This window comes from Lagopus leucura, unplaced genomic scaffold (genome assembly GCF_019238085.1).
Source record: "Lagopus leucura isolate 7727_CA_CO unplaced genomic scaffold, USGS_WTPT01 Super-Scaffold_100029, whole genome shotgun sequence".
Classification (NCBI taxonomy): Eukaryota; Metazoa; Chordata; class Aves; order Galliformes; family Phasianidae; genus Lagopus; species Lagopus leucura.
Genome location: NW_024962280.1, coordinates 2,914,196 through 2,936,015, shown reverse-complemented (window position 1 = coordinate 2,936,015; position 21,820 = coordinate 2,914,196). Strand labels below are relative to the sequence as shown.

Genomic DNA, 21,820 nt, shown 5'->3' with positions numbered 1-21,820 from the left:
TACTGTCATGCAAGACATGTTGTGCATACATTAATCATTCTTTACTTTCTTTATTGAATCTAATCCTTATATGAGACAAAATAATGGGTTATGTAAGAATACCGTAGGAGATTAAGAGTAAATGAACATTCAAAAGAAATAATAACAGTAATGCCTCTGTTTTTCAACTGGATGTATTTCCTCATTGGCTCAGATTTCTCCAAGAGTTTTATAAAAATGCAGGCCATAATTGTGCTAATAAAGAGGAAATTATACCAACCTATAATTAGAGTAATAAGAAGAAAGCTGAAGTAGATTATAATTGAACCAATAAGAGGAAAATATAATCATGTTTAATGGCTTATATGGATGTTATTGTCTTCTGTATATTTAATAAATTGGCATCCATTTTCATGATATGTACCCAAGACATCTTTCCTGATGTTATCAAATTTCCTTTCAGATCAGTTGGCTCTCATGACTGTTTGTTAATAGAAATGTTGTTGGGAATTTCTGCTGGTCACAAACAACATCTGAGGTTGCCTGGGCAGAGCAGACCTATTCTGCATTTGTTGTCACAGTCCAGAAAGGCTCATCAAGGGTTAGGGTGATGGCATTTCAGAATGTTAGAAATCAGTAGAATAGCAGTTGTCTCTGCAAATGAATTGTATAGGAGATCAACATATGGAAGGTCCTAATCTCCCCAGCAAAAGCTTTTTGTTGAGACAGTCCCCTGCTGCTCACAGAAGCCCTGCTGTAATGCTTAGATTTCAGTCACTCATCACGGATGTCCCAAGCTCTGCTTCATTGCTCTTTTGATTCTGGCAAACACCTATTCCCCCAGCTCTAGTGTGTGTTGCCGTGTTGTTGGCTTACCCATCTTCACCCTGTAAGCTCCTCTGGAATTAGGCTTCTTCAGATAACCAGCATAAAGGCAGAACTTCATGTGGGTTTGGAGATAGCTGCAATCACCCCTAGTAACACGCAACCTCAACAGGCTTCTTCAGTGTGTCAGTGTTTCACATCAACATATACACAGAGTTGTGCAGCACTTAATCAGGTGATGTTCCATCTCAGAGTCATTGTGTATGGACAACTACTGTGCAGAGAATAAACTCAATTTAAAAACAAAGGTTTATATCTTCATATGCGCAGTCATGTAATGTGAATAGAAGCTTTAAAGCTTGAGCAGTAGTGGATCCTTGCTGCCACTGAGCACCTGTCTTCTGTTTTTTCACCTGAAAGTTTCATAGCTTTCGGCTTCTGTCTTCTCCCCCTTGAGTTTTTGAGCTGCTAACTGTTCAAATCTGCAGTTTCACCTTTCTTATCTTGTGCAGTTTGAGTTTGTTTTCTTCACAGCTTTTTCTGAGGCCGTAGCAGTTTTCTCAGAAGTGCAAGCCAAGGTCACCCAGCTGCTCTGTGGTAAAACCCAGCTTGGGACTGGAGATAGCTGAGGCCCCAAGGGAGCTTACCAAAGCTGGAGTTTAAATAAAAAACTCCTCTCTTTTTTTTCATCTAGGATAGGCATAAATTTTCTTTTGATTTTCTTCTTAGCAATTAAGAAAACAAGAATGTTTCCTACTTCATGTACTATCACGCACTTCACATGTGATTGCCTTTACTTTGAAGTGATATTTGCAAAGCTTTTCAGCCCAGCTATTCCCATGGGAGCCCAGGTGCTGTTTCTGAGGTTGCAGGTGGCTCAGAAGGGTCTAATCCAGAGAAGGGGACCAAGGGGACCCTTCTCATCTGAACAGGCCTTGAAAGCCCAGAGGTCATCCTGGGAGAGAGGTGTGCTTTCCATTGGGAGTATCTGAAATAAATCTCTTTCCAAATGGGACCTCTCCTGCCAAAATTCCTGCATCAGTGGGAGATCTGTGTCATAGGTATGTGTTGAGTTCTTATATTTGATGGAGATTTTGTTGAGAACCTTGCCTTAAATAAAGGTTTCCATGACCTCAAAATATAGTCTGATGGATAGATAGGTAGTTTGATAGATGTAGACATTTGAAATTACTGGTGCATATCTATATTTTTATGTGTGTGTTTTTATTATATATATATCTATATATATAAATATATATCTCTCTCTATATATAGAGCACTGTCCATTTATCTGTCTTTCTCTTTCTCTCTCTCTCTATATATATTTGGTTGTGTGCTTCTTTTTATTTCATTCTCCCAAAGGAAAACTGAGGGAAATGTCCAAAGAATTACCAAAGGTGTTAAGTGTATTTAATCTCTAATTCTCAGTCAGGTATTTTTAGTAAGCTCAGTAATAACTAAAATAAGTGTTTCCTCTCACTCTCACGGTGGTGGAACTTTAATTTATATGTTAATTTTTCTAATTAGAGGAGAAATCATAAAAGAGGGCTTACTTTTCTTAAGTATGGTCTAACACTGGACTAAAGTAGAGTAGTCAAGAATTATAATGATGTGCACAGTCTGTCTTGGTTGATGGCAGCCGGGTAATGCCAAGGTGGAAATGACAGCATTTCCTACTGCCCCAAAACCAGCCTGAATACTTGCTTTTCATGAGGTCACCTTCTCAGGGGTGTATTTTAGTCTCCTGCTGCTGTTCTGCCACTGAAAATACAACTGTTTGTCTTAAGCACTAGAAATAACTCATTTAAGTGGTCTCTTGTACGATTTGGGGCTTTTGATTCATTCTTCTGTGTGTCACCTGGCAGTGTTCCTGAAAGAGGTATTAGAGAAAGTCAGTGCATGTCAGAGAACATGTGGAACTGCCTTAATTCAGATGGCAAAACATATTGCTTCATTCAGGAAACTGCCCTTAAAATATTTTAATCACCTGGGGTGGCCTCTGAAATTGGCTCCAAATTAATCCTAGTTTGTTATTTATGTAACTGTGACCAAGATCCTGGCTAAGAGTTCTGAATTTCAAGCTAGCAATTGTATTGGATGCTTCCACGCTAAAAATTTGGAGGTTTATAATCTGGGATGTATTATCTCCCACAAACATGTCCCTGCAATTTACCTATCAGATATGTGATCCTGAAAGTAGACCATAAAGCTATCAGAATAAACCATGTGACAGTGCTTTCTTGAGCTTACCTGTATTAGAACACTATTTCATGTGCTAGCTTTAAAAAAAAAAAAAAAAAGAAGTCATTTACAGTCTCCATGTCAAGGTCTATAAACTTCATACATTTTATTTCTGCTTTATTTCTGTTCTACGCATTGCCAAATATTGCTTTTGTGTAATTGAAACAGAGCTGTAGTTTGATTATTAAGCAGAGGGGAAGTAAGTGTTTTGAGCTCTAACTGGAAGCAAACCTTGAAAAGTGGAAAAGTGGGTATTTTTATTTTAGAGAGACATTAGAGAGTACATCTGCTCAGGAGCCCCAACACCAAGGGATGATTTCATGTGTTAGCTCAGGGGCGTGAGTTTGATAAGACATTTTGTGAAGGTGGTTTTATACAGTTTATCTCCTCCGTTCCTCTTCTGTGTTCTGCCTTCTTCAGTAGTTCAAAACATCTGCAATTGACATAATCTCTCAGGAATCAACTCCATGCCATCAGGCAGCACCACAGGTCCTGCTCCCAGCTGGAGACAGAGCAAGTCACAAGCACCACGGGTCCCTGCCACCTGGCCTGGTCTGTGCAGCAGCCCTGACAGCTCTGGCACTTACACTGGCTTGGCACCCCCAGCCACGCATTCTGACGGAAACAGTACTTAACAGACCCAGGTGAAAGGAGGGCATCACATTGAGTAAGCAGAGGGATGATTTCTAATTTTAACCCTAAGAGGAGACTGAAGGCACTGTGTGATGCCATCTGGGTGCAGTTCTTCACCGTGAAGCCAGGACAAGGCAGAGCAAATTTCAGCTGTAGCCCTCAGATGGCTGTGAGTCAAGTAATGCCAGTGATGCTTGCCAGCTGTTGACATGTCTGCACAGCAGACACTCCTCTTTTATCTGCCAACAGTTGCCTTATAACCAAAAATAGTGACTTATGCTACAGCGAAAACAAAAACTTGAAGTACTTTCACATTGTGTTAACATTGAGCTGTACAACAGCAAAAAAAAATAATTGAGAGGCACGGGCAGCATTCTATGCACGATGAAGGAAAGAAAGGCAGGATTTGACTGTATTCATAAATCTGTTGATCTTCCCGGATTATCAAAGCGTTGCTCTGTGCTAAAAATCAAATCATTGCCTCTTCCTTTTCCTATAGAAGTGGATGGCTGATTTTTCCCCAAAAGGAGTTTCCCTTTGTAGCGTTTCTCCAGCGGTACCATGTGCCTTGGAGCAGATGTCGGCTAACAGGGAATGCTGCCTGCAGATCAAGTTGCTGCTGCCAACTCTCGCGAGCTTTGTGTCAGAAACAGTTGATTATAATGTCAGTACTGTCCAATTTACGGGCTTAGAGCAGCAGCTGCACACTGCGTTTTCCCTGAAGTATTCAAAGACCCCGAACCTTTAAAACTTTGTAGTTCTTGTAATAGAAGTGAGGTAAGTGATTCTCTGTTTCCACGTCTCTGTCTGCCAGGGGTAATTTACGGTTCCGCTTGATTTGCACGGGAATTGTGATCTTTTAAAACGCTCTGCTCTGCCCATTTGTTGCTCTCTTGGGAAAACTCGCTTTGCTCTGCAAATGGAACGAGTAAGCAGGCGCGTGGATCAGACCTCGGTGTTATTTAAGGGATCCTGGGCTGAGTAAATTAAAATGTGCCAGAAATCACTTATTAATTCAGCCATCTTTTCTATTTCAATAGTGACTTTATTATTTTATGTAGTATTTTTCTTTTTCTTTTTTTTTTTTTTTTTTTTGTGGCTGGGTAAAGATTTGCAGGGAGAAGAAACAATTATTGAAATAAATGTTATTCCCCTGTGGAATAAGAATATAAAAGCATGTTCTGTTTAACTTTAGCTGGAGAAAACTACCACAAAACTGGCTTTTTAGTGTATACAAATGCATTATATGATATATCTGTTCTCGGCTGAGGTTGATGAGCTGAAGCACTCTGCTGCTATTTTACTTAAGTAGTAATAAGTGATATTTGTTTTTCCTCATGTAACATTTCTCAGTGTAAATTCAACTTTACTTTGGGTTTGTTTGAATGCAGCGTAAGAAACCTTACTAAGTGTAATATTAGTCATACACTGAAGGTGTCATAATAAGCTGCCCTTGTTACTTTTGTCGGTATAGAGAAACATGAGAGCAGGCAAACTCTTTCATTCAGCAGTACGAAACTCCTGCATTTTTTAATCTTGATCTGCTTCATACTTTTCTACCTATGCTATTGCAGAGATCATTGGGAAGGTGGTGCAGAACTGAATCTTTAATTCTTTTCTCATCTAAAATTCCTGCCTTTGGGATCGAAAGTTACACTTACGTGTTTTGCAGTGCTACTACAGTGTTATATTCCTGTCCCATTCTTTTTTTTAATTTACTGGAGAGGGCAGAAGGGAGTTAACTTTAATTACAATGTAGACATTAAAAGCCTTGGGACCTTTAACATCTCTATTTTTTCTTATTGCCATTTGTTCTCTTGGTAATGACACTGAAACCTTTTACTATTTCCAGTTTGCTGCTGTCTCTCAGTCTTGGGGTCAATGCATTAGAAATAAATATGTGATGAGGAGAAAGTGTCAATGAACTGGTAGACTTAATTACTTTTTCCACCTTACAGTGCTCTGTAGTTGATGCACACTTCCTACTATTACTGAGTTGATTGTGAGGTGGGGGGCAAAGAGCTTAGCCCTACCCTAATCCTTACATAGTTTTTCTAATCCAGCTCTTAGAAGATTTTGTTGTGGGAATGAATGGACAAAAAAGGACTAGCACCAGTGAGGGCAGCTCTGCAGGGACCGCAGGCTGTTGGAGTGTTGTAGGAGCTGCTGCCCCACATGGGTCCTGATTGAGGTTTGGCATACAAGAGTACAGATTCCTACACACCAAGATTAAGGCTGGGTGGATTTGTTAGACCAAAGCTTAAGGTTTATTATCCCTTTTCACCACCCTCTTTTTTTTTCTTTTTTTTTCTTTTTTTTTTTTTTTTTTTTCCTCCAAATAAAAAGACAGGAACATGCATGTTTATTTTTCTCAAGTTTATCTATTGTTTACCTGTCTTGATTAATAGTATAAATATTGATCCTGAAGGTTCTCATCCATATGTTTAATGCTATCTCAAAGTCAGGAACCTTGTTGCACAAATTGTTCCTTTTTTATTTTATTTTCTTAGTTTATTTCTAGCAATATGCAAACAAGGGAGAGGAGCTCGTCTTAAGCACAAAGCTGTACTTTCCACAGAAATTAGCCACATTCCTTTTAAGGGCACAAGTGCTTCTCATTAACAAAGAATGGCCTGTTTAAACTGGCTGGACAGAGTAGGCTATGTATAACAGGGCAATAAGGAAAAAATAGAGAAAAGCTTTGTTGAATGTTTTCAAATATGTAAGACATAGAAATTGGTTTATGTAAATGCTAGTTTTCTGACTTTGAGAGGATGAAGCTGGGTGTTTGTAAGAGTGTTTGGAAAGGTTGTGGTATATAGGACTACTAATCTGCTTAAATGGGATACATAATATCTATATCCTTTGCTTTAACACAATGTTAGCTATTACTTAGTTCTTAGGGGGAAAACACCAGGCCATACTTAAACTATGAAGCCCCAATAGTGTAAATTAAAATAAACAAAAACAAAACAAACAAACAAAAACTTTTTTTTCTATGTTAATTTTAACTTATAAAAATATATTACTTGTCATGATTATGATGGTTATGAACCTGGTTAAGAACCTGGTTAAGTTGCTTTAGGGAAATAAGATCTTGCAAAAGATATTTCATTAAGGTCTTAGTGTACCTCTCTGTGCAGTCACCCAGACAAGCTCATGAGCTGGCACTCAGTTCAGAGGCCCTTTTCACACTTCACTTGCTTCAGCTCTGAAGATACATGGGTAAGGCAGTGAGACCACCCAGGGCTGCTTGGAGTTCACAGCAATGCCGTCCTGATGGTTTGCTTCAGCCCAGGCATGTGCTGTGATGTGGACATGGCTCAAAGCTTAGATAGATTTGGAAATCCTTGGATTAAAACTTGCTTTCTAGCCTCTTCCCTCCCTCCTCGGTTCACAGAATGCATGTTTATGTGTGGGAAAAGTCTGTGGCTAGTGATGTCTATTAGCTGCCCTTATTGATCTGAGTGTTCAAGTTGCTAAAGAAACTCCTAGCAGAAGAATGGTTCATTGGGCACAGCTTTCTGTATCACAGACTGTAAGATGTTCCACTATTTGTGCTGGTGGAAATGCAAGTAGTGAAGTCACCTGTTGCAGACAGTGTGAGATTGCTGGTGGCTTGTAAACATATGATCTATGGCCATTCCTTGATTCTCTGGTCCAACTTCCTTACTTCTGTGTATTTTTAGCAACAAAGTAGTACAGTGCTACAGAACAAAGCATTAAATCCTAAACATAGCTTTTACAACTAGACTGACAACAAGGTATGGTTTAAAGACTGCTTGAGCTTTGTGCAGAAGCACCATCGTAATTTAAGTTCCCTTGGGATGATCTGCATCCTTTTTGAATGAACAGTTTTGGCTCTGGTGTTAATACATGGAAATGATAAGCCTGAATTTCTTTTTTCCTGTCTTTCAGGCATCATGGTTTGGGCAAATGGGATGAGCATCTGTGCCAGATTTCTCATGTGGCTTCTTCTCCTGTATATGTTCATCAGGAAGGTAGTGCCTGAAGACAATATTATTACAACCAAGCAAGGCAGAGTAAGAGGAACGAACCTGCAGGTACTGGGAGGGACTGTGACAGCCTTCCTTGGGATACCTTATGGAAAACCACCTGTTGGTAGACTGAGATTTCAAAAACCAGAGCCTTTCGAGTCGTGGTCAGGTATCTGGAATGCCACTAAACATGCGAACTCCTGTTACCAGCTTATAGATACAACTTACCCTGGGTTTCCTGGAACAGAGATGTGGAATCCAAAAACTAACTTAAGTGAAGACTGCTTATACCTTAATGTATGGATTCCTTCTCCCAAGCCCAAGAATGCAACTGTCATGGTTTGGATATATGGGGGTGCATTTGAGACTGGGTCAACTTCCCTACCTGTCTATGATGGCAAGTTTCTAGCCAGAGTAGAAAGAGTCATTGTAGTTTCCATGAACTACAGAACTGGTGCGTTAGGATTTTTGGCTTTGCCAGGAAACAAGGAAGTTCCTGGAAATGCAGGTTTATTTGATCAAAGATTGGCACTTCAGTGGGTTCAGGAGAACATAGCATCTTTTGGAGGCAACCCAAAAAGTGTGACTATATTCGGAGAGAGCGCTGGCTCGGCTTCTGTCAGCTACCATATCCTTTCTCCTAAAAGCCATCCATTATTCACAAGAGCCATCATGCAGAGTGGATCTGCAAATGCCCCCTGGACTGCAGTTCCAGCATCTGAAGCCAGAAGGAGAACAGTAGCTTTAGCTAAACAACTCCAGTGTCCCACCAGCGATGAGACAGAGCTAATTCTTTGCCTCCAAGACCAGGACCCCAAGGACATATTGGAGAACGAAGTTTATGTAGTAAATTATTTCTCTCTTTTACACATTTATTTTTGTCCAACTGTGGATGGTGATTTTTTAGTGGACATGCCAGAAACATTGGTTGAGAATGGCATTTTCAAGCAAACACAGATTTTGGTTGGTGTTAACAAAGATGAAGGAACGAGTTTTCTAGTATATGGAGTCCCTGGCTTCAGCAAGGACAGTGACAGTTTGATCAATAAAACACAATTTGAAGTAGCTTTAACTCTGTCCTTTCCACAAGCAAGCCAACTTGCTATAGAATCTATCATTTTTCAGTACACGGATTGGGAAAATGAGCAAAAACCAGAACATTACCGCGATGCCATGGATGACGTTATTGGGGATTACCATATGATATGTCCTGTGATGGAGTTTGCCAAAAAAATTGCAGAAGTAGGGAACAACGTGTTCTTTTACTTCTTTGAACATCGATCCTCAAAGCTCCCTTGGCCAGAATGGATGGGAGTAATGCACGGTTATGAGATTGAATTTGTGTTCGGATTGCCTTTAGAAAGAAGAGTTAATTACACCAAAGCTGAAGAAATCTTGAGCCGGTCCATGTTAAGATATTGGGCAAGTTTTGCAAAAACTGGGTAAGTGTGCTGTAGAATTCTGTTTGGTTAGATGGTTGTTATTGCATGGGCAGAACTTTAACTGTGTTGATGGTGGTTTGATTCCTGATGGAATGCTGAGGCAGGATTAACTGTTCAGCTAGCCTGAATTCCTGTCTTAGTTCCGATAAAGCACAATCTTAGTAAAATAAACTGTTATTTAGCTCATGGTGGTGAGTGAGCTTAAGAGAATAATGTGCATTCACCTATGAAAGCAAACACAACACATTTTTTTACCATGGTAGCAGCAACTACAAAGGAAGTTAGTGGTCTCAAGTTTTAAAAATAAAATACTTAAAACTTTGAAGACCTTAAACAGTAGAAATAAGAGCAAAGCCCAAGTAGCTGTGAGATGTAATTTGTTCAGAAAGCGCACGTGTAAATGTGGAGGTCTATTATGTTCAGAAGATGAAATGATTCAGTTTGCTGGATGTTCTTCTCAGAAAGCTTTATGTTCCCATCTGCACTGTAAGTATAGTCCTGACTTTCACTGAAGACGGTAACAAATCACTTGCTGTTTCCATTAGGCTCATCCTTAAATGAAATACGTACTAGCCCGCATGAGAAGCAAATAAGCATATTTCATTTGGATGTTTGAAATGGATTAAATATAGCCCCTCATTCAGTCTATTTATCTGGTGTCCAAGAGAAGAGTGAGACAGCTCTTGCTCTGCACGGTGGCATCCTGGGACTCTCTCAATGTACTATTAAGTTTGGAATGAAAACATTTCAGAGCAGTAAGAAAAACAGCTGCTGCCAGAACCACGTAGAACTGGTCTCAAGGCTGCAAGCCTCATGCAATCAGGGAGCTATTTTGACTTCTCGGAAGCTTGGTTTGCACTCTCCCCTAATTATACATGTAGAAACCTGTGCTTTTGAAAATGTAGGATCAAACACTTAATTTGTGCTTTTAAAATGTTTTATTTCTGAAGTCCTGTATAGTAGTTCTTCACTATGAGAATAGTGAGATGCTGGAACAGGCTGCCCAGAGAGTTATGGGTGCCCCATCCCTGGAGGTGTTCACGGCCAGGTTGGATGGAGCCCTGGGCAGCCTGGTCTAGCATTAACTGTGGAGGCCCTGCATGTGGCAGGGCGGTTGGAGGTTCGTGATCCTTGAGGCCTTTTCCAACCCGGGCCATTCTGTGATTCTGTATGTCATGGTGGACCTTTCTTTTTATTCATGAAGGGTGTGCAGATTTGGAAAGAGAGAATGAATTTTGGGATAGTATCTAATTATTTTTTCTTATTTGATATCAGAAGAGACTGTAGTGCTCATTCAGTCTGTGCAACCTTGTACGTAAAACAAAACACAGGTAGGATTTAGGCATTTCCAGCGATGGAAAATTCAGCACAAACATTGGCAGGTTCTTCTAACTTAATACAGTTACAGCTATAAAGAGAACTTCTGTGTCTGATCGGAATGCGCCTATTCCAGTTCTTCATTTTCCAGATGCTAAATTTTGTTTGGCAGTTTCTGAGATTTGTATTACAGTTTGTGTTCCAAGCAGAGAGAATTCTAGGCTCTATTCAAATAACCCTTAATCCTTTTTCTTGTTGAACAAAACAGGTTATACTCTCGAGTTTCTCACTGTTATACATTTTTTCCAAGTCTTGAATAATAACTGTGCCTCTCCTCCGGAACTGTGATTCATCAACACCTTGTTGGAACTTTCCGTGTTAGAATTAAACACTGTCATCCCCAATGAGTCCTAATTACAGGTGTCATCTGTCTCCTATTTCAACCTGATATTCCCCTGTTTACTCATCCAAGGAAAGTGTTATTTGCATTGACCATGCTGTTATGCTAGGAGCTGCTGTGTGCCTATGCATGATGGTTAATTCATCTGCCCCAACCTCACAGTCCTCCTTTCTGTGCTGGCTCTGATTCAGCTCCAAAACCACTGCGTTTCCTGTCTGGCAGCAGCCTGAGGGCAGCCCAGCTGCTGCAGCGCCTTGTAGCCCCTTTAGGTTACACTCTGAGGGGAAATTTTTTACATACAAACCTTTTTTAAACAGATTCACCTACGACATGGTGGTTTATTTGATTGTTTTCCATAAGATACATTTTTTTAATGTAGAAGTATTAATTATATTAAAAGTTCTATCTCATTTATGTATTGGATCTTGAAATACATGTATGTATTTACTGTAAGTGATGAGCTTTTTAACTCAGATTAATGACCGTACAGTTAAATATACTCATCAAAAGTATAATATTTTGACATTGATTTCATTCTACCAAAATTAAATGAAAAATTTAATCTTAGAGCTCTTCCTGCTTCCCTCTCCTTTCGGAGCCTGAAGGCACCACTCCCTGTGAATTCTGAGTGAAAGGCTAATGCAGAGAAATGCATCCAGCAGGGACACACGTTTTGGAAATGAGTTGTGTGCTTGATTTATCAATACCAGAATGCATGTGATAGATTCCCAAGATGAAGTCTGCATGATGAGGTCAGGCAAAACTTGGTAACAGCTCCCTCATCGTGGAGACATGCTATGACAGCACTGCTTTGATGCTGGTGTCACTTAGGCTCTCATTGAAGGGCAAAGACTCCTTATTACGTGCTGCAACCGGGATCTGATATCAACCATCCAGAGGCCATAGATTTTTCCATTTAGCAGAATCATTTATTAGCAGAAGAGAAATTTAGTTCTATGCAAGATATTGCAGAAGAATGTTTACATCTCTGTCAAGATCAGGCTGGGGGGCTCTGAGTACCTGATTGTTCACTGCAACAGAATTGGATTGGATGACCTTTAAGGGTCCCTTCCAACTCAAATGATTCTGTGATTCTATGATATATGTTCATATGTATATAAAATTCAATTACCTACTGTGCAAAATAGAGTATATAATCCTTGTTGCTGTAGCTGCTAAAATTAAGTTCGCTGAGGTTTAAGTTCACAGCAGGCTTTAGCCATCAGTCCAGACATCTCGTCTGATTATCATTAGCACTGTAATTAGATTAGCCTACAGATCAAATTTCAAATGGTTTCCACAGCAAATAGCAAATAATCCCTCCCTCTGCTTCCAATGCAAGTATAAAAAACCATCAGTATTAGGGTCAACAGTACACTCATGGAATTTATGTACCAGGAAATGATCTGGTCACTTAACCTCTTATGTGCTACTGTTCTCATCATCGAGACTGCAGATGTATTAAGTTTAATATTCCTAACGTAAAAGAAGTGAGGGAATAAAAACTGTTACTGACTCCAACAGTAAGAGCTGATTGTTGTTTTCCCTGCACCTCTGAACACACAGTAAACATTTATATAGAACTGGGGAAGCCCAGTTTGGCATAATGTTTATAGTCAACTCTGGCATGATCAAAGGACAAACATCTGGGGAAAAAGTTACTATTCGTGGCTCCAGTAGATGAGGAGAAGTTGAGCAAAAAAGATGAAAATCAGAAATATCACATAGCACAAGTCGTAATGAGGGGGGTTGACCTAATATGCTAATATGCAGAAGTTCAGACATGTAAGAGAGGGAAGAGCAGCCTGTAGAAGAAAGGAGATAAGACAAAGTTAATCTGAGCTCATAAAAGTCAGTTTTATCCTGGTGCTTTCTGGCTGGGAGGGCACAGCTCAGCTCACCTCTAGCTCAGCAGCTTGCTGTGGGTTGCTTCTGGCTCTGTGTTTCTCATGAGGGGTCTAAAAGCCCCCAGTTTGACCCAAATGATATCTGTTTTTCATTCTCACTTGCGCAACTGGATTAAAAATGGTCGTATGAAAAGATCTGATCTCTGTCCTGAAGCAGATTCTATTTCTATGAAGTAAGGAAGAAAGGACAGACTGAAAAGCCCATGGGATTCCTGGTAGTGTCATTTAGGCTCAGCTGATAGAATTATTTCTAGTTAGTGCTACCCTTGATGCTGGCAGGTACGCATAGGTACGCACCTACCACAGAGTTGTGGCGAGGCAAACTGCTCTGTGGGTATCTTCTCCTCCAGCTGTACATTCCCAGCATTCCTTCTCAGGAATATGCTTGATTTATTCCAAGAGCAGATCTAAGTAATCAGTGGAAAAGGTTAGCTGTTAGATTCTGCAAGTGTGAGCTATGTGCAGAGAAAAATACCGTGCTCTGATTCGCGGTGTTTAGAAGAGCATGGCTCCAGTGAACAATATTCTGTTCTGTGAGAGCTGATCAGAGTGCCACTAGGTGTGGGGTGGATGCTGATGTCCCTTAAAATGCAGAGAAAGGCAAAGATTACTGAACTGCCAATTAATTCTTGGGGTTGTATATCAAAAGCTTTAAGGCATAGATGCACTTGCTGTTTCAAAATGAGTGCAATTTTCACTGGCTGTATTTTCAGTATCAAGCAAGTTCAGCTGATTATCCCAGCCTTCCCTTACTGTTGTTACCATGATATCATCCAACATTTTTTCTTGTTTGAGCCTTGAGAGAACAGCACTTGTTTGAGCTCTTGGCATATGTTTGAGCCCTGAGAGAACAACACTGTCATTGCTCCCTTGGAAATCTCAAACACGGAGAGAAGAGGGTTATTACTGGTGCTTTCTAAAAAAACATCAAGTCTAATATAATATTTATATTATGAGAAAGAACGGATTCCAAAATTGATTGCCATGATTTAAATTTGGGTTTAAGAACATTCCGTTTTCCTTCACCTAGGATCTTCTCATCTGATTCTTGTGTTTGAGACTATTGGCAGATGAACATCACGTAGTAGCCTTAATGACATTAGGTAGAAATCCAAACATCATCAAATTTGGATAGGCAAAGGAACATGGCCAAATTGTATTCAAATGAAAACCTAAGTGTGATATTGATGCTATATAGAAAGGGGAGATTCAAGCTCAGTATAATCATGTTTGTATATAGGTGAAGTTCATTGTAACAGTTGGTTAGTTTATCATAGCTGGCCTTCTGAATGCTTCCCAGCATACTTGATTTTAACTGAATTTCACAGTGATACAAATAAATTTAAATTTTTATTTTGAGATGGTTCTAAAATTCTTTTCTCTGCTGCACTTTTGATGTTGTAGAGAAAGCTTTTGAAAGCAAGCAAGTGACACTAACAGGTACTATCAATCATGACCAACAGAATGCTCTGCTAACTCCATTGAAAAGAAGTTTTATTTATCATGAAAAAATATATGGCATCCCAAATCAGTGGTTGCTAGGTTATGCTTTTTGCATTATTTTATTCATTCCATTTGCTAACTGTATTTTTTAGATAGAGGTGACGTAAGCTGACAAGGAGATAGACAAATCAGATGAGATGAGAACTCAAGACTGTAGTGGAGTGTACAGAGATAGTATTTTTTAAGGCTTTGCGAAAAATGTTTTGGATAAAAGGAAACTGGCAAAACTTGTCCCGCTGCCAGTTTTACAACTGCTGAAACAAATCTTTGCAGCTTTTTCTATAAAGTGAAGCCTTTGAAATATTTCCTCCTATGTTTTAAGAGAATTTGTGAGGCTTTGATTGTCCCACTAAAGCTCTGAAGCACTTTGCCCAGTTATTATTGCCTTTCCCTGATGTTCCACTGGTAGACATATAATAAATTTCAGTGCTTTTGTTACTAACTTATCACAGCATGTTTATAGATAGTAGTTTCAGAGCAGTGAGAACCAAAACAACAGCCTCATATAGAGTCCGGACAAGAGACTGAACTGGGGACCTATATCACCTACGTATGGAAAGGGAAGAGTATACTGGGAAAAGAAAGAAAGATAAAATAAACCTTCCAGCCACTTTAAGTTATTTTGGTAACTAAGAAAGTTTACATAGCACTGAGATATTCGGTGATAGAAAGTATTCCATTCCCTGTGTTGGTGAAAAGCAAAGCTTTAATTTTGCCCCAAAAGAGCACATGCATTCTCACATTCTGTTTCATGGGAATCATGTGTGAGACGTGAAAAAAATACTGTGGGCAATATGGACATGTGTAAAAATGGTCTAATTTTAGGAAACCTATTGTCCACTATGCCTATTTCTCCACTTTTCATTTCTGGAGCACTTAAAAGTGGCTCGTCATCTTTCCATGGTCCATATGTATTCTTGTATTCAGAAGCTGTAATGGAAATGAGTGAAGCAATACATTTGAAAATAGTGCATCATGAAAAAAAATCAGTAACTAGAGACTCTTGGCAGTCGTCTCTGTTTCTGGCTTGCAAGCTGACAAGCTGTCATTGAATTTCAAATCTGAAAACAGGAATATTTGATTCAGTCATCTTCTGAAAAGAGGCCTGGGATACAAATTGTTTAGATTGGCTTAATATTGCAAATACTGCAAAATTACAAGAAAATGCCTTGTTGATTTTCATATGTGCAGCAAATGCGATTCTATCCATACAGATTTTGTTCTCTGCAAAAGATGAGTCAAATCATTATTTCCAAACATGAGATGAGAACATCTATTAAAGAAATGTCCAAATATTGTAGAAGTAATTGAATGAGATGTAAAACTAGAACCTAAAACTATAATGCAAAGCTTTGCCTTGAGTATAGCACTGGCAATGCTTTACAGAAGAGTGAGCTCTAATGCAATTGCCAGGAAAGGGACAGTGGGTAAAGAATCTCTTCCTGATGACGGAAGAACTAAAAAGCTTTGTGATTAAATCAGCAGATTTCAATTAGAAAGAAAAAAAGAAAAGAAAAGAATTCTGCTATAACCTTTTCTGCTTTGCACAGAAAGCTGTATTAGTCGGTTTTGCTAAGCTGACTTCTTTGTCAATTTAGCATCTGAACGCTTTTGTGCATCTGATACTCTGTTCTTTCCTCCTAAAATGATTTTTAACTTAGCTCTCTGATTCCACGTTAAATTGTGGGGACAATAAATCAGTTTTGGCACATGCTCAGTTACCGCAGTGACAATCACAGCTTGAAAAGACTGCAAATACCTTTGAAATACTGTCAAAGTCTGCAGGATCAAATCCACCAGTGATAATCCACAGTGCTGGAAGTGAAGAAGGTGAGCTCCCTGCATCTGGAGATGTAGGCAGACATGCAAACACACACACACAGGCAGAAGAGAAGAAATAACACAGAGGATGTCTTTGAGGTGGATTTTATAGAGCTATGCTGCCTTTGGCTGATTATGTGCAAGAAGAGAGGGAAATGTCTTGGATGCAATTCTTATTTACTCTTGACTAAGAGATATCTGGACATTAGGAAGTATTACTTTTCAGAAAGGGTGGTCAGGCACTGGAATGGACTGCCCAGGGAGGTTGTGGAGTCACCGACCCTGGGGGTGTTCAAGGAAAGACTGGATGTTGTGTTGAGGGACATGGTTTAGTGGGAGCTATTGGTAATAGGTGAATGGTTGGACTGGATGATCTTTTAGGTCTTTTCCAACCTTGGTGATTCTATGATTCTATGATATGTAGAGAAACCCGTCCCAGACATGCCTCCCCATTGTACCCAAGCCATGCAGGAAGCCTACCAAGGTATGTTTTGGGAAAGAGAGAGAGAGGCAAAGAGATACAACTGTTCCAAGAGTTAAAATATAATCATGGTATGCTTTCTATCCTAAACTTGGGGGTGAGAATAAGAAGCCTGGATGGAAATCATTCAGCATTTGATGTAGCACGTGTAAGCATAAAAGATGGGAAGACAAGAGAGGAAGATGCTAACACATACAAGAGGCTAGGTGAACAAGAAAAGATATAAAGAAGAGAGGAAGAACAAAAAACAGATGGAAAGATAAAAGAAAAAATATCTCAGATACTTGCCATGAGGTATTTTTGAGGTGAAAGTATCTGTGAACAGTGAAATGCATGCATTAACCTGGAATGAATTATGTGTAAAGAGTGTTCGCATATAAGAACAACACACTTCAGAGATAATCTAGAGTTAGGGATTACTTTACCTGAATCATAAATACAGACGTGTAAAGACATGGTAGCAAAAGTCACTTTGAAGTTCTAATTAGTGTTCGCATGTAGCTAATTCTCTTTTTAGGGATACTCTTCTTCTATGTGGCGTTTCTGCAGCGTAGTCCTTGTTTCATCATCAAAAGACAGAAATTGGAGTTTCAAAGGTCTGCAAACCCCATTTTTCCAGTTGATTTTGGAACATTAAACTGAAGTCCTACTGAGTTTCACACAAGGCATGGAAACCGTGTGGTACAAATTTTAATTTACTACCCAAGACTGGAGATTGGCTTGTTTCAGGGAAGTGGCAGAGGGGAGAAAAGAGGAAATGAGGAGCAACAGAGGTTACCTGACTGTATTTTCAAAGGTAGCTCAATAAGATGTTTAATTTTTTTTTTTTCTTTTTTTTTTTTTCTTTTTTTTTCTTTTCAATCAACTGCAAGAGAAGTCGGTTGTGAGTAAATGTAGTTAGCAATTTAGTCACAGGATTTGTGAGATTCTGTCCTCACAAATCTAGGAGCCGCATAAGTAGAAATCAGACATTACATGCTTACAGTTAGTGATGTTAAAAAATTATACTCTACTGCAGATATAAAATTAAAAGCTGCTGCTATCATCTTCTTTCCCAGACATCCCTGGCCTTGACCTGTGTTATCTACCTTTCCTCCAGGGAAAATAAGACAACTTCCTAATTTCACAGAGCCCGAACTCTGTGGAGTGTTGCTTCAAACTTACATCGGAGAGGTTTTATATTCTGTTGGAGCTGCTGCTCAAATACTGTGATTTTTATTTTAACTAATGAAGTTTAGAGTATCTGTCTCTCATCATTTATTCATCATGGTGTTCTCAAACAGTAGCCTCCAAGTGAATTTTCTATGTAACTGGAAATGCTTAGAGGTTTAAATGATTGTTTTTTCCTAGATGTGAAGTAGTGTGTGTGCTATAAATTTCCACAAACGCCCTCTTAATTTTGACACAGAAGGACTTCAAACTGGCTCAGATATCTTCCCTTCTTCACATACTCTTTCTTCTTGAGATCACGATTTTCATGATTCTAAGTTTAAAAGTTTCTGTTTAGAGATCTCTTTCTTGGTTCCAGGATTGAGTTTAAATCAGACTCAGAGGACGTTGTAACGCTGGGACATCATTTTAATGTGTTTAATGTAAAAGAAATGTATGATTTCTACTTACAGATGTCAGACCCACAGAGAGTTTATAACAGTGATAAGTGGATAATTACAATTATGGCAACTGAAGTTTGTAACTTTTGATCTTCGTACCAACAGAAATAAAACAGTGGTAGTAGAGGAAAACATCAAGAAAAATGCTACTGTTATCAACTCCATCATGACATAGTGCATCCAGATGATTTTATTTGGTTCAGAGCTATGTGGAGTACCCATCTTGAAAAGAAATCATGATTAGGGCAATTACAGTTGAAAGCAAATCTCAAATATTACACCGTAGTATAGCATCCATTACTCAGCCAGTCTTGAAAATTTGGTCTTTAGAGGTAAGGAAAGCATTGCATCAATTTATCTAACAATTTTCAAGTGTCCGTGAATGAACTCTATTAATGGCAGAGAAAGTGAGAATTTGAAACAGCAATCATATACATATGAGTACAATATTTACTCTTTCTCACAACCAACAGTGTTGATAATTTTTACTAAACCAACCGGGAATTTAAAACACTGCATTAATAGTTCCATGGAAATAAAACATTTTTCTCTTCTTTTACACACTCTCTTCAGACATTTCCAGGGAGCAATTCTGCTTAGAATACTACGTAAGTTCAGATTTTCCCAGACCATGAGAAAAAGTGTGATTGTAAAGGAGATAAGCGAGTTTCAGTGGATGACTGGAAGGGAAAATGCTATGTCAGTTCCTGTCTACTTTTTCTTTTACTTACATTATGTGGAAATGACTTCCTCCATCAAAGTCAAAATAGGATTCAGCACCTTGTTTCTTTTCCAAATAGCCCTCGTCTTCAGCTTCTACAAGACTAAAAGCTATCATTCCTTTTGATTTTCTGCTGAGTATCAAAAAATAGTATCTTTGAACAGTAGTCCTTGAAAGCTAAAATTGGTATCATATGTAAGGTCATAAGGGTCTTACAGAATACTTTGCAGGAACAATCGACAAAAAAAAAAGTTTAAGTCCTTTGGAATGAAAAAGTCTTAAGCCATAGTATGACTCTCTTTTGTCTGTTGAAAAATGACTTAAATATGAACTGTGAATGTTCACACTAGAGCCTCGAGTCCTGGAGAAGGTGTGAAAGCATCCAAGTGAATTCTGTCCAGAAGGAGAGAAGCTTTTTCTGTAAATAGCTGCAGGTATTTCTCCAGCTGGGACCTGATCCAAAGCTTTCTGAAGTCAAATAACCTGCCCCATTTGTTTGGATTTGGATTAGCCTCTAACTTACTGAATCGCTTCAGAAAGTGTTGGACTGCGCTTCAAACATGAACCAAAATAACAAATCAGATGCAAGGTATGTTAAACAAAAAGAATAAAGTACTTGTGGATATAGCACTGAGCTTTGCTGGAATATTTTCTCAGTGCAGGAAACCTAAGTACAAAGGTTCCATCCAGCATGGACACAGGAGGTTCAAAATACACTGCTGGGGTCTGAAGGGCTAATTAACTTTGGCTTGGCTGACCTGACTCATTATTAGTCCTGATACCAGAGCAGACTCCAACCCTGGAGCCAGAGATCTGAGGCACTGAGCTCTTAAATGCATTACAAGCATGCCCAAGTTGCTAAGACAGAACATCCTGCATCTAAATTTCTCAAATACCGCATTAATAGTCAATACCTTAAGACCTTCCTTGTTAATCTTTTATATGTAGCCGGAATTAATGAATAAGTACCAAGACATGCACAAGCAAGAATCGTTTCAGCTTGATAAACTCATCATGAGTCAGTTTTCAGCAGAAAACAGACCAAAAAAGAAGCAACAGCTTGTTACTTCATTTCCTGAAGCTGATATTGTTTGTAATAACACATACCATGTTAAATTATAGTCTAAGACACTTAAACACACCACGGCTGTCACCAAGCTGGAATCTGGAAGGAATATCCTGAGCTTTATTTAGCCTGAGAAGATGTAAGAAAGCCTAGTTGCAAAGTCCTTCTCCAGTTTCTGTCAGTTAAAAAGTATGCCAGCTGGATCCTACACGTTTCTTCAAGGATCAACACAAGAAATAACGTTTATCTTCAATATAACTTGCAAAGCAGTTTCCTTTAGCAGGGACTCAGAGGCACTTTATGGTCATTAGGTAATGAACTCATGTTTGTAATCTGTGAGCGAGAACAACAAAAAATAATGAACTTTCCATCAACAAGTGTTTAAGAAAAGTAATTTGGAGGATTCAACTCTGCAATCTCTCTCATACTTGTAGTACTTAATCGCAAAAGCCCTCTCATTCAGTACAATGGAAATCCAAGTAAGGCTCACTGATCACAGGATCACAACCAATGACTTTGGTGTCCCATTAAGGAAATAGCAAACAATTTTCTGGCAAGAATCACATTCTTATTTAAAATAAATAAATAAATAAATAAAAATCAGTGCTTTTAAACATGCTCAGTATTTATTTTCTAAACTCTAATATTGTTCTTAGTGCCAGAGGAGCACAGGCCAGATGTCTTGAGAATGCCAGTTCCATGAGGCTTCAGAGAAGCTTAGTATATAAAACAGATAATTGTGAATGCTTTCAAATCACTCAGCAAACTGCAGGCTGACAGTATCCCTGTCTGAGTTGTCACCTTTCACTATGGAAGTTTTTAGAGCTTGGTTATTATAAATGACACTCAGACTTTTCAGTTGATAGATTGGATAGTTGTTGTCTTTTCCACTAGTCTTAAGAGGATATTTAAAAATAAAATATTAAGCATGTCAGGACATGTGCACAGAGAATCCATCAGGATAGATAGGATGGCTAGTGATTAGCTCTTATCAAGGAATACCCTGGAAAGCTGTCTCAATTAAATAAAAAACAGCAAGGTAACTTGTTATGTGGTATTATGTACCAAGAGTACCAAGTGACATCAAAGCTAATCTGTGTTTTTGTGAATGTCAGCTTTCCAACTTGCTTATTTAGGAGTGGCACTTCCCCTTGTCTTTGTTATTCTAAATGAGCCAATCCACAAACCTTAGGTAATACACAGGAAAATGTCTCTGTCATCTTGTCTTTGCTTTTGCAGTTTCTAACCACAGAAAGCCTCAAAGTGTATGTTTTAGTGTGAAATATTTGGCATACTATAGAGATTTTGCACAGGCAGTCCTTCAGATCCTTTCAGCATACAGTAAATGATAAGCTGACTTGGGAAAATGTTCTGAAAGTTAACAGTTTTTCTTATAGGTGGTAGAGATGCTTGTTGAACTTTTCCCTTACTGACTTCTCTAAGGATAAGCTCCAGAAAAAGTTTGTTGTCTCTGTTACAAGAACATGAGGTCTGCCCTCAGATAGAGGATTTTGAGTCTTTCTCACCATGGCTTTCTCCAGTGTCTAGTTGAGAGTGAGTCATCTGAAACTAACAGCAAGGTAGGAAGACACCAGCACAAATTGTCTGGGAGCTGGAGAAGATTCAACAAATCTTTTTGGTAGGATTTGTTTGGGAAATGTCTGTTAAACTCCCAGTCGTATCTTGGGAGCAAAGCCATACACAAGCCCACACCATCCCTGCAGGAACTGCAGCACCACCCAGAGCTGTGGTTAGCCTAGCAGGGGTTGCTTTGTGACAAGAAGATGAATACAGGTATAAATATTATGCATCATGGCCTTTGGAAATTACATGAGATATCTGGAGATGTTTGCCTGACTAATGCTAGAAATACTTC

The 21,820-nt window shown here is 39.0% G+C and overlaps 1 protein-coding gene across 5 annotated transcripts in view; it reads left to right on the top strand.

The window, feature by feature from the left end:
- BCHE (butyrylcholinesterase) overlaps nt 1-21,820 on the top strand; it is a 50,347-nt gene that overhangs the window by 14,017 nt on the left and 14,510 nt on the right. For 4 of the 5 annotated variants that reach the window (XM_042881324.1, XM_042881325.1, XM_042881327.1 and 1 more), the window contains one exon: nt 7,597-9,118. In XM_042881324.1, coding sequence (XP_042737258.1) covers nt 7,602-9,118 — 1,517 coding nt within the window. In that variant the 5' untranslated portion in view covers nt 7,597-7,601. Of the gene's footprint in view, nt 1-4,296; nt 4,456-7,596; nt 9,119-21,820 lie in introns of those variants that run through there. The other variant, XM_042881323.1, reaches the window with a different exon arrangement.